The sequence below is a fragment of the Dama dama genome, chromosome 26, assembly GCF_033118175.1.
Source record: "Dama dama isolate Ldn47 chromosome 26, ASM3311817v1, whole genome shotgun sequence".
Lineage (NCBI taxonomy): Eukaryota > Metazoa > Chordata > Mammalia > Artiodactyla > Cervidae > Dama > Dama dama.
The window spans coordinates 45,963,176-45,976,433 of NC_083706.1; the positions used below are offsets into that span (position 1 = coordinate 45,963,176).

At 44.4% G+C, this 13,258-nt stretch overlaps 1 protein-coding gene across 6 annotated transcripts in view; it reads left to right on the forward strand.

The window, feature by feature from the left end:
• The window catches only part of TIAM2 (TIAM Rac1 associated GEF 2), a 238,356-nt gene extending 225,375 nt beyond the window's left edge, over nucleotides 1-12,981 (forward strand). For 5 of the 6 annotated variants that reach the window (XM_061130248.1, XM_061130252.1, XM_061130249.1 and 2 more), the window contains 10 exons: nucleotides 271-396; nucleotides 1,476-1,584; nucleotides 4,946-5,125; nucleotides 7,038-7,156; nucleotides 8,168-8,276; nucleotides 8,877-8,935; nucleotides 9,478-9,583; nucleotides 10,508-10,595; nucleotides 10,963-11,117; nucleotides 12,370-12,981. In XM_061130248.1, the coding sequence (XP_060986231.1) occupies nucleotides 271-396; nucleotides 1,476-1,584; nucleotides 4,946-5,125; nucleotides 7,038-7,156; nucleotides 8,168-8,276; nucleotides 8,877-8,935; nucleotides 9,478-9,583; nucleotides 10,508-10,595; nucleotides 10,963-11,117; nucleotides 12,370-12,965 (1,647 nt within the window). In that variant the 3' untranslated portion in view covers nucleotides 12,966-12,981. The remainder of the gene's footprint in view (nucleotides 1-270; nucleotides 397-1,475; nucleotides 1,585-4,945; nucleotides 5,126-7,037; nucleotides 7,157-8,167; nucleotides 8,277-8,876; nucleotides 8,936-9,477; nucleotides 9,584-10,507; nucleotides 10,596-10,962; nucleotides 11,118-12,369) is intronic. The other variant, XM_061130253.1, reaches the window with a different exon arrangement.
• The last annotated feature ends 277 nt before the right edge of the window (nucleotides 12,982-13,258 follow it).

The following is a 13,258-nucleotide window of genomic DNA, read 5'->3' on the forward strand; positions in this document are numbered from 1 at the left end:
CCACCCCCCCCCCCCCCCCCACCCCTCAGTTTGAATTCTGAAAACTTGACATCTCCTTAAAAACTTATTCTAGAACTCAGGGACCGGAGATGTATATAACCCTCTGTGTATGAGCTCTATCCCCTCATGAACACTGTGTCTTTTTTAAAGGATTTACTTCTGTCTCCTTCTTGGTGAATGACTGTGATTCATTTATGCCTCTGGGAGTTCAGACTGGTGTCTAGATCTTCATCACTAACACCCTCTTTTCAAATCCTGGTCTTCACTCAGATGGAGTCGCTTTTTGGAAGTTTGCCAGAGATGCTTGAATTTCAAAAGGTGTTTCTCGAGACCCTGGAGGATGGGATTTCAGCATCGTCTGACTTTAACATACTTGAAACCCCCTCGCAATTCAGAGTAAGTATTTTAGACGTAGGTTTAAAGCAAATATAGGTGGGTACAGTGCAAAGTTCTCCCCTGGAAGAGAAAGCGTTGTCCCTCGACTGTTGAAAAGTTCAGTGCTGTCATTGCACGGTTTTCCTCTGGCAGGAGGTAAAAGAAGGCCCCGCTTCTCCCTCAGGTAAATGCTCTGGGAATCAGGGGCCTGGGCAGCCCAGCTTTTATGGAGTCTGTCTGCTGTTGACATGTCCGTGCTCCCTACTCAGCTCTGCCCAAGGCTCTGTAGGGAGATTGCTTCTGAGGCAAGAGCGCCTCCTGCATCTGACTCTGCACCTCCGTGGTTGTGTGACCTTGGGAGGAAAGCATAGGTTTCCACTTGATCTGAGAGAGCCTCCTCTTCTATGGAGCCCTGTCTCCAAGTGGGCATTGGTGACTGGCAAGGTGGTTCAGACGGTGAAGAGTCTGCCTGCGATGCAGGAGACCCAGGTTTGATCCCTGGGTCGGGAAGATCCCCTGGAGGAGGAAATGGCAACCCACTCCAGTACTCTTGCCTGGAAAATCCCATGGACGGAGGAGCCTGGTGGGCTCCAGTCAGTCCCGGTCAGTCCATAGGGTCACAGAGAGTCGGACATGACTGGAGTGACTTCATTTTTTTTTTTCATGAGGTCCTTCCAGGGAGGGAAAGGCAGAAGGCAGTAGAAAGGGACTAAGGAAACGCATGGCGAGCATCGTTCGCCCTGAGTAAGGCAGAGCTGGCTTTATCAACAGCCTCTCAGGTTACTTATATCCTGCCATGTCGGATGCATTTTTTTAGATAGAACTTTCTTTCTTGTTCTTGACCGCACACTGCGTCAAAAGGCTCTGCTGCCAGAAACTTTTCAGTCAGACTGAAGATCTGCTAGAGGCGTGCCCAGGCTGTACACTCCATCAGCTGGGCAAATGGCACTCCCTGGCTTCAGTCTATGCCTTCCTGAAGCACCAGGGCCCTGGTGTCTGAAAGACGAAGACCGTGGAGACAGCAAAGCGGTCAGATGCCAGGCCAAAGCCAGCAGACATCAAATGAACCATGTCTGATGTAACTTTCCCTCTCTTTCTAGAAACTGCTGTTTTCCCTCGGAGGCTCTTTCCTTTACTATGCGGACCACTTTAAACTGTACAGCGGATTCTGTGCTAATCATATTAAAGTACAGAAGGTTCTAGAGCGAGGTAAGTGGCTCACGTTTTATAGCTTTACTTTCTAAATTGTTAATTAAATTTGTATTCATTGAGGAGAAGTGTGATTTTAATGGGTTGTGCTCCATTGTTGGCCTTGAAATGAACAAACATTAACGGGGGAGGTTCCAAACTTCTTTCAGTTTTCTGGTAACAGTGAATGTGTGTGCCTGAGAGCTGAGATGTTGCATGGCGATCACTTTGCTGTTAAATTACAGCTGGATTCTTTTTTCACCAATTCTTTTTTCCTTGCTCTAAAAACTTTCAACCAGAAATATAAGCCCCTGGAGGGAGTAGAAAGCAATGTATGCCGTTTTCTTTCTTGTTAACCTTTTTCTTAAACCTGAGGATCCACTGCAAAACACCACCACCAGGTAACTCCTACCAGACTCACAGGATGTGTGTTAACTAAAATGAAAACCTCTTTAGTGAAGCTGGTTTTTATCACAGGCCCTAGCTTGTCACTGAAGTACCTTTGATCTCTCTGCATTGTTATCCTCTGATTTGATTTGATTGACTTTAACCAAAGACTTTTACATTTTTGAAGTCCCAAGTAGACAGGGGTAGCAAACCCGTCTCACTCTTCCGCTTCATGTCAACAGCAAACATTACTCTGTGGAGCTGGAGAGATGCCCGAGTTGTGGCCCCTGACTTGCAGTGGGTCAGCTTGGGCCAGGCGGTCAGTGCACTGATCCTCCTGGGTTTTCAGTGACCAGCCAGCCAGTCAACTCAGCCAGGGAAGTACGCCCAGAGATTTGATGGCCGCAGTGACCTTCTTCACGTGTAGGATATTGGAGGGAGTGTTTGTGTGACAGTCACCATCAGCATGTCAACAACCCTAGGTCCAAGCTATGCCTGTAATACCTATTGATGAAAATAATCAAGAAACAGACAATGACAGGAATAGGAGAAAGTTTTATTTGAGCCAAACTGAGTAGGGTCACAAACAGCCAGACACGACGGAGCACAAGGACCCTGACCCAGGAGACAGCGTCTCTGATTACTCTCAGGCTTTGCTCCAGAGAAGCAGGGCTGTCAGCAGTTTCCTGTCTCGTCAGAACAAAGAATATCAAATAAGGCAGGAATACATTCCTTCAGGGTTTCAAGAACACCAGATCGGCATGTACACAGCCAGTCAGTATGGCCTTGGCACCTCGGAAGGGGGTTTTATCATGGAAGGATGACCAACATTGGTGTCCCAGGATGGAAGGCATTTAATCTTTATTTTTAACACAGATAGTCTTTACTTCTGGTCAGTGCACCCTTTTCTTTAAGAATTAAAGAAGAGGTACAATGTCTGGTAGTTGACAAACAGGCTGTTTTCATTAGCATAAAATTCAGGTTAACTCAAGTATAAGTCAGGATGACTTCCCCAGACCTCAGTACATAAACATTTCTTTTATTATGCCCTGAACCAGAAATGCTTAAATGAGGTTATGTTATTACCAAAAGCTTCTTTCAGTCATCACACAACTCGTTAGGCATGGGATTAGAATTCTCAAATTTGTCTCCCTCAGAAGGTAGGTTTTTAATCCTGTTCTTCAGAATTCTCATTTCTGGTGGCAGAGATGAGAGGACGCCTTTAAGCTCAAGGTCATGAGCAGCAGTAATTCAGTCTGCATGGAGACTGTCAAACAGATACAGGTCCCCAGGGGTCGCTCCCGTTCTGTGCGGGTCCTATAGTGGGAGGCATCTTATGAAAACATGTCATCCTAGTTAAGGCCATCTGAACTGTCTCCAGGAAAGGTCACCAGGCTACCTACATTCTCTCAAGTGTACGTGCAAATAGGATCTGAACCCACTGAATCTTGAACTCTTAATATGAAATTCCCAGGAGAAAGAAATGATTCCCCCGAGAGGTGAATGCCCCCTTTGGAGTTAAGGTTGGCCTCGTGTACTTACTCTTGTGAAGATTTGCCACCTGTCTGGAAGCCAGTGAATCAGGACTGTTTTCCGTGACAGTGGCACGTGTTCGAGAGGCTTTTGTACTGGAACATTTTTAGTTGTGGCAACTGGTTAGTAGCAGCCAATACGTTTCAAGCCCCTTCTCTGTCTCATCAAATGCTTCCTAATGGCATTGCCGTGAGGAATCTGGAGTTTGTGCTTCCATGCGTCTATTTCAGAACTAGGGAACGATCTGTCTGTGGTATCATGAAGGTGTGGAGGGTTCCTCCAGACACTGACAGTGTTCATTCACATCCACTGATGCAGTTCTGCCCTTCAGTTTAAATCCAGAACCTCACAGCATCTTAAGAGTAGGCTCAAGTTGAAAAATGAAGTCTTAGAGTGCTACCCTCTAAATGAAGTGTTAGAGGTTAACAAGACCCAGCCCAAATCTATCTTCTCTAGTTGTTTAAACCAGAAAGAACTAATTTCATCTGAGGAATAACTTCTTGAGAGTATAATAAACTAAAAGCATACTGATGGTTTCCTCAGTTCCTTCTTTGTCACAGAGATGAAACGTCATCTCACCATCCACGCTGTCTGGTAGCCACATTCAAAATGGTACTGCACCTCCTACAAGTCATATTTTGCCTTTTGTATAAAACCCCAAATAAAGGTTTGTCTTCATTCAAACTGGCTGAATTCCAGTGGCTGGTGAACCAGTGCCAGCATGTGGAATCCAAAGCAACAGCTGAGGTGTCCACAAGCGCTCTGGAAACATTAAATGCACTTGGATTCACGAGTGTAATACCTTCATGACACCACAGAGAGGGGTGGTTTTCACTACCCAGTAGGGTCTGAATCTGGTGGAAGGTTTAGACTGCTTGGAGCTGTGGAGGTGGAAACTGCAGTGCTTGTCAACTTATTTTTAAAGGAAATGAAAAAAAAAAAAAAAAGATCTTGCTTTAGAAACAGCCCTTAAGTGTATAGAATCATTAGCAATCTGTCCTAGGTCAGTGGGAAAAAAAAATTACTGGTTTGTTTTGCTCTATGAATCTTGTGAGGGGTGTGGTGTAGGTTTGGATAGTAGTTTTGTGACTTTATGAATTGTTTGGTATAGATGCTGAAAAAGTGAGTTTCAATGTCTCTCGTGGGTCTGCAGGTGAACATGCCTTTAAAGTCAGACCCCGCTGCATTTTGACTCCATGTTCTTCTTTGGTCTGTGGCTGGGGCGCTTCTGGCAGCCGAGTAAGCACCCTTTGTTTGTGGGATTCATCCCCGAGTGGTGATGCTGAATCCTTGTTGACAGCGGGTGCGTGACCCACTGGTGCAGTTGGTTTTCTCCTGGAAGGATGTCATCAGGAGAACTGTCGCAGCGGATCATCTGTAATTCCATTAAAACCTTAAGGAAGTAGAATTTACATCATCCTGCTGTGCTCTTCTAAGGGTCTTTTAATCCATCTGCTTGCAGCTAAAACTGATAAAGCCTTTAAGGCTTTTCTGGACACCCGGAACCCCACCAAGCAGCACTCCTCCACGCTGGAGTCTTACCTCATCAAGCCAGTTCAGAGGGTGCTCAAGTACCCGCTGCTGCTCAAGGAGCTGGTGTCGCTGACGGACCACGAGAGCGAGGAGCACTATCACTTAACGGGTAAGAAGCGGGGGGACCCCAGGAGGTGACCTGACGGCCACCCCCAGGCCTGCGAGCTCCCCTCTTCCTCCGCTTGGTTTCACATTCGGAACGTTTCTCCGCACTGTGATTGTTCACCTTTAGATACCACTTAGTGTCTGCAAATAGCTAGGTATTATGGCCACCCCTGTAGATGGGCACAGCATTTGGGCAAAAAGTTTTCTCACTGGCGTAGCCCTCTGGAGGGACAATTCCATTTTCATTTTTCAAAGAACGTAATTTAAGCTCAGGGAGTTGAAATAAATTGCTTCAGGTCATGTGTCTTAACAAACAGTGCTGCCAGGACCCAAGAAGCCCAGGCCTGTTTGCCCACAACTCTGTGAGGTTCTGTGTTGTTTGCTGATCCATTCTGCTGTGTGAGGCTCCACCTTGTGGAGAGCTGCAGAGACTGAACTCCCAGGACTGATGACGCTTCACAGCTGATGCCGACGTGTCTTCTTCGTAACCTCAGAAATGATCAGCCCGAGTTTGTAAAGTACACGGGGCCCCTCACTTTGATAGTAATTAGAGTGGAAGGACTGATGCTGAAGCTGAAGCTCCAATTCTTTGACCACCTGATGCAAAGAGCTGACTCATTGGAAAAGACCCTGATGCTGGGAAAGATTGAAGGCGGGAGAAGAAGGCGGGGCGACAGAGGATGAGATGGTTTAGATGGCATCATCAACTCAACAGACATGAGCTTGAGCAAACTGTAGGAGACAGTGAAGGACAGGGAAGCCTAGCGTGCTTCAGTCCACGGGGTTTCAGGGTCCAATACGACTTAGTGACTGAACAGCAATGAGTGTCCCTTTAAGGGATGCTGTTTGGAGAGTAAGAGGGATTTGTTCTCCATGTGTCAGAGCTAGGAGATCCAGTCAAGCTGCACATAATAAGCACATGGAGAGGGAAGCAAACTTACTAATAAATATTCGTATTACTGAATAGCAAACAGTGCAAAGTATAAATGAAACAGTTTTTCTGTGACAAGCATATTGTATCATAAGTAATAAGGATAAACTTTCTGGTATGAAAGTTAAAACTTACACATAAATGATACAAATTATGATTAGGATTCAATTGCTGTGTGAATAGTTCACTTTGCATTGAGATGATCTTTAAAAGGGGTCTGTTAAAAAAATTGCCTTCTGAAAGTCCCTCCTCTAAAGATGGAATTAAAATCCTGAATCAGAACAAGATATGAAAAATAGTTGAGTTTGGAGGTGACTTGAAATTTTGCTTTTTGACCTTGACAAAAGTAATTCTGTCCCTCACATGCCCATGTAGAAAGTTCAAATTAACACTAAACATAAATGCAAACAGTTGCTCTGGAAAGGGGATATTTAGAGGCTTTTGTAAGTTCTTGTTAAAGAACTGTCATTGATCACTATTCCAGTTAAGTGGTCCAGGAGGAGGGCAAAATTTAAGAGCAGGTCAGCCTTGGGTTTGAATTCTGGCTCCTCCTCATGTCTGGCAAACCACCCCCCCATCCCGCCCCGCTTTGCACCTGAATTTTCTCATCTGTAAAATGGGATCAATAATAGGTCCTATTCTGATTGCACTGCTGTGGGGATTAAAGGAGATGCCTCATGTAAATCACCTAGGAGAATATGCCAGATAGAAAGTGCTCTATACATGGGAGCTGTTATTGTCAGTGATGTTTTTTACTTACACTCTGCCTCATTTCAAGGAGGATTTGAGGTGGAAGATAATTTTGCTGTTCTTCTTTATAACTAGGTTATCATGGGCTATTCAAGCCCTACCTGAATGATGCTGCTGTTAGTTAAGAACTGGTCTCAAATTTTGGCTTGAACCTTAAGGTTTTTCATTATTGCTGTTGAGTAGGATTTCGAACAAACCAAAGTTGTAAAACAAATTATGACTGCGTATTTTGCAGAAGCACTAAAGGCAATGGAAAAAGTAGCCAGCCACATCAATGAGATGCAGAAGATATATGAAGATTACGGGACTGTATTTGACCAGCTTGTAGCAGAGCAGAGTGGAACAGAGAAGGAGGTCAGTAGGATTTTTGGATTCTGAGGGGTTGAAAGCCTCTGACCGTGGGTCTGGAGGTCACCTCCAGACCAGGCCACCCAGTTAGGGCCTTCCTGCAGGAGAAATTGTTTAAAATTTTCTTTTTGATCCTAAAGCTTATAATAAGCCACACGGTTTAGGTATAAATGTAACATAAAATTGACTGCATTGGTCTAAAGACATAACCATCTGTTCTGTTAATAAATACTGTACCAGAAGTAGTAGTACTTAGCTCGTATCTGTACCTCTTCCTCCTTTTCCTGTGGAGCGTGAGGTCAAGACAAATCCCAGAGGCTAGAATATAAATGGAGAGCTGGGACTGTAGGAGGGGAGGGGTGGGATAAAGGCAGTGGGAGTCAGCATGTGGAAAGAGAATTGAAGGCCTTTCCTTTTCTTTTTCCTTTTCTAACCTCAAGTATTGGTGGCTACCTCCTTACTTATAAAAGCAGTTTAAGTGGAATTTGACAATTTTCCTACTTTTCTTCTCTGGCTGGATTACCAAATTTAGCATCTTGAACTTTAAAAAGTCTACACATAAGGAGCAATGTAGTTTAAGTAGAAAAAGGCAAGAATAGGAAACAGCTGGAATTTTTTTTAAAATTACAGTCAGTTTCAATGTTGGTACCTCTTGTTAGCAGGCCTCATGTGGTTTCAGGATTAGGGATGGTGAGTGTACTAGGTCCTGGATGAAATGTTAACAAAGGCATCTGGGATGAACCTTGACCCTGGGGTGGGAGGAATGTCATCCCACAGGTCACATACAGTGCGTGCCTTGGAGCAAGATGCCTTCACCTTTATTTTTCAGTGTGGTGCTTAGCTCATATTTTCAAGCCTGCTGCTATTTAAGGCCCTGTGTTCATGGGAGCCATAACAATGGAACATACTGGACTTTTAGCCATGACCGTATATGTGTGATCCCTCTCTCTCCTGAGACACCCCCTACCCACCCCCACCCCCGGATTTCCATATCTTGATCTCGTTTTTACCATTTAGGTCACAGAACTTTCAATGGGGGAGCTTCTGATGCACTCTACAGTGTCCTGGCTGAATCCATTTCTGTCTCTAGGAAAAGCCAGAAAGGACCTTGAACTCACAGTATTTGGTGAGTATTCCATTCACAAGAAGGTAAACTTGAGAGGCTGGCAGGAATGAAGAGCCTCCTAAATCTGCAAACTCCTGATTTCCAGAAGGATTTAGAATCACTGCGCTCATGGCTTTGACTTAACATGGGCAGCTTCCAGCTCTTTAGCAGCTTTGCCCTGTACACACATGACCTTCTTCTCCCTTCTGCTGCTTGGCTTGGCGGATCTGGCCAAGTGTTAAAGGAACAGAGCTCCTGGGTCTGTTTTTGAAACCTGCCATCTTCGTTTGCTGTACTTCAAAATGTCTTAATTCCCACCGAGAGCTGGGAGAGTGGGCATAGACTGTTTGTTCTCATTGAGATGAACCCCATGTCCTCAGCTTCTGATAAAATAAGAATTCAAAAACCAAAATGCCAGGATCTCCTTCAGACAATAGCTTTTAAATAATCAAGTACTTGTGCATGATTCAAATATGAACAGAAGGAAGTACTAATTATTCACCCGTGTGTCAGCGTTGTGGAATCCTGAAGAGCTTTGTTCTATTAAAATATTCAGCTGCAGTTCAACGTTAGGGGAGTTTGTATTAAATAATGACTTTTCTCTCTCTTCTCTTTCTTTAGTTTTTAAGAGAGCTGTCATATTGGTTTATAAAGAAAACTGCAAACTGAAAAAGAAATTGGTAAGACATGAATTAACTTTGATTAAAGCTAACTTTTTGAACTGTATCTTCCTGTTACTGAACTGGGAAGCCTGCTAAGGACCAAGGCCTGGCCGACAGATGTGGCTTATTCCTGGGGTAACTGAGCAAATCAGATACTTGGGATATTTATTTTCCCCATGAAAGATGTCTGTTTGAAAAGATGTACACAAGTAACCCATGCTGGGGCCTAGCTAGAAAAGCAGCTTTTCTGTCCCTAAAAATGACCTATGTTTGCTCCATACAAGTCAGTCTATGTAATTTTGGTTTCTTTTTAGAGGTGGTAACATGAGGTCACAGAAGGCTTGCTTGTCATTATTGCTTAGAAACCTAGAACAGAGCTCTGCTCCCCAAGCCACAACTCTGCCCTGGCCACAGCCCTTCTGAGCGCTTCCTCAGAGCTGGGGCTCACCTGACCCGATTCCCGTCTGCACCAGGGAGCGCGCCCAGTTCCTGTCATGCGCACACGTGCCCCGGGAGCCAGCTTGCTCTAACCCTGCTCCTGTGGGGCTTTCACCTTACAGCCCTCCAATTCCCGGCCTGCACACAGCAATGCTGACCTGGATCCGTTTAAGTTTCGCTGGCTGATCCCCATATCCGCGCTTCAAGTCAGACTGGGAAATACAGCAGGTAATTGTTGTTTTTTTTCTGGCATTTGTACGATACACATCTTCAGGGAATTTTCAAACTATGGAATGAAAAAGGAGGAGGAAAGAACCTGGGGATAATTTCTGGTATTTTACAGGCAAGGAAAATGAGGATGAGAGATTGTTGTGATGTTTCTTTACAGGATCTGGAGGAAGTAAATGCTAGAAGATGGCTTTTCTTTGCCAAATACTTCTCTTCATTGTTTCCTTATTTTCACTGTTTATGGTTTTCAACATTTTCCTAATATCCTAATATCTAACATTTCTAGTTATTCTAATAATTTTAGGGTAATATCTATCCCTAAAATTTGTTAAACACAGGTTCACAAATTTTTACAAAATTTGAAATACCAGAAATTCCTTAAGATTAAGCAGTGTTACAAGTGATACAGAAAAAAATCTCCCATGCAAAATGTTCAGAGATCCTTCTAGAATAACCCTGTTCTGGTGACAGAAAAGACCAACAGGCTGAGGCCTGCAGTGGGCCTGGGTCCCTGTTCAGTTGTTGCCTGAGGTGCTCACGTCTCCTGGACCGTGACTGGTGTGCTGCTGGCTGCCTTCACCTCAAGCGCCTGGGCACATCCTGTGGTTCCTTCCCAGGAAGGAGGGTGGAAAAGGGGGTCCACTTACCTCTTTCCCACAGACGAAATCCGGAGGTAAGGCAAAAGCACCAAGATGGACGGGATGTCAGCAGGAAATGTACACAAAGTAACTAAAACGTATTTAACTTTTCCTAACTATTATGGAAGTCATACACAGAATTGAGCCTCAGAAGAAAATGAGAGTCAGGATTGGGAATACTGAACTCTTTTAAAAAAGTTACTCGATTGTGGGTTTCAAGTTTCACAAATGTTCTTTATCATAGCATCTTTGGCAGAGTTGCAGCCCCTGGTTTCTTTTTACACAGGGACAGAAAATAATTCCTTATGGGAGCTGATCCACACCAAGTCAGAAATAGAAGGACGGCCAGAGACCATCTTTCAGTTGTGCTGCAGGTATTACTGCTTTCCAAAAATGAAAGCCAATGGGAATAAGATAGAATTATGTTTTCTTAAAGATGGGTTTATTTTTGGTGCCCTCTTGAATTTTGATGACTTTAGGATCACACCCACCCTCTGCAAACTGGCAACTGCAGCTCTAGTAGAATAATACACTGATTAAATATACATCCAAATCTTAGTGCCTGCAGGAAGTTCAAGAACAATCAATTCTCACTTCTGTTCTAAGTGACAAGAGACCGAGGCATACTTGATGGGCAACTTGCTGTCCGTCTGTCCTCATGTACCACGGGAGGGCAGGAGACAAGGAATGGAAGCTGGGTGAGACAGCAGAAACAACCAGTGTTTTCTCTCTCCCCTCCAGTGACAATGAAAGCAAAACCAACATTGTCAAGGTGATTCGATCTATTCTGAGGGAAAATTTCAGGCGTCACATAAAGTGTGAATTACCCCTGGAGAAAACATGCAAGGATCGCCTGGTACCCCTTAAGAACCGCATTCCTGTCTCAGCCAAATTAGGTGAGAACTCGTCTAGCCTCGGGTGTATTCAGGAAAACATGATGAGCTTCTGTGCAAGCATGTGTGCTCTTAGAACAGGGCAGCCGGTCATCACTTAGCAAATGATCTGCAGTAGTTGTCTAAGCTGTAAACCAGACCCCAACACACGGGAAGGAATGAGGTGGTCACTGCCATTCTATTTCTTAAAAAACCTAAAGAATGCCTCTCCCCACCAGACCCTCTTTTATAAAGTATAACCACCCCCATCCCCAAATCCTTATCGCCACTGGCTGACAGTCTACACTCACCATCTTTTCTCTCCACTGAGATGGACCGGAGTCAAGGACTTGGTTCTGCTCATCGCCACGTTTCCAGTGCTCGCCACAGTGCAGAGCCTCTAGAGAATATCCATACTAAGTGAATAGAGGTCAAAAACCTAATATGCCCACTCTTAGTAAACCCACTCTATAGGTAAACATTCCAAATTCTGCTGCTCTTAAGCTTTCTGCCTGTTTGTAAACTTTCAGCTTTCTATATAACTATTTCGTTAATATATCATCGATCTAGTTTTTAGTCTTGCAAAATGTATCTCTTATTTTTGGTAGTTTGACCTCTTCAGATTTACTATATATTTTCTATTTTTTTCCTCTACTGGCAAAATAAGCTACAGCCATCAAAAATATAGTATTGTCTGCAGAAACACAACTGAACTCCCCCTTTTTCCCTTCAACCCAAGAGAAAGGAGTTAAACACGTGTACACAACTCAATATTCATGTTAAATCTCAAAGCTGATGAGAAATCCAACAAATGTTCTCATGAGAAAAAGAGCATTTTCCAATCTTTACCTGAGCAGCCAGGGAAATAAACAGGTGAGAAGGTGGGCAGAGAAATACCATGTAATCCTAGTTCTGAAACTACAAAGTACTTCAGTAAAAGAAAGGAACCTAGATTTTATCAGCAACTAACTTTTAAATTTATTCATTAGCAAAATAGTCCAAGCCCTTATGACAGTTTATAGCTTATTGTTCTATCTCAATAATTAAGTTCTGATAACTGATCATCCAAAAATGCCAAATTCCCCAACTTAAAATTTCAGCTGCATATTTGCAGTATCTACATTATTTTTTCCTTGCTCAAGTCCCAGGATAGTTGGTAATTGAAGTGAGATGAAAAAATTTGAAGATGTTCACTCTCATAACCTCCAAGGCCAACATTACACATTGCGACATCAGTTCTTCTGTCATAAGGGAATGTGTGCTTTTCTCATTGCAGCTTCATCCAGGTCCTTAAAAGTCCTCAAGAATTCCTCCAGCAGCGAGTGGCCGGGGGAGCCGGGCAAGGGCAGCTCCCTGGACTCGGACGAGGGCAGCCTGAGCAGCGGCACCCAGAGCAGCGGCTGCCCCCCTGCCGGGAGCAGGCAAGGCACCCAGCAGCACCCCCACGCGGGCCTGGCCAACTTCCCCGACAGTCTCATCAAGGAGAGCGACATTCTGAGCGATGACGAGGACGACTACCCCCAGGCTCAGAGGCAGGGCAGCCCCACCAAAGACATCGAGATCCAGTTCCAGAGACTGAGGATCTCCGAGGACGCCGACGCTCACCAGGCTGAAGAGCCGCCCGGCAAGGATGGGCAGCCCAAGCTGGTGCGGGGGCACTTCTGTGCCATCAAACGCAAGGCCAACAGCACCAAGCGGGACAGGGGCACCCTGCTGAAGGCGCAGACGCGTCACCAGTCCCTGGACAGTCATCCTGGAAGCGCCAACCTTGATCTCAGCTCTGTCCTCGAGCGAGAATTCAGTGTCCAGAGCTTAACGTCGGTTGTCAACGAAGAGTGCTTTTATGAAACAGAGAGCCATGGAAAGTCCTAGCACGGTCCAATCCAGATATGGGTTACAGTGCTGGTTTCACTTTTAAACTGGTGGCAAAATGAAAATCGCAGAAACACTATTCATTATTAGGTTTTGTGCAGGATACATTTTCCCACAAATAGTTGTAAAGACTTAAGTTATTTTAATTTATTGTGGCTCAGAAAACTAGCTTAAACTGGTCAGAATTTGTAAATTACTTAGTTTATATCCCTTTTGAGCAGGTATCAAAATGATTTAGAATCCTTAAGATGAATGCATTCTAATTTATGTAGAAAAAGGTGGGGAAGTTGTGA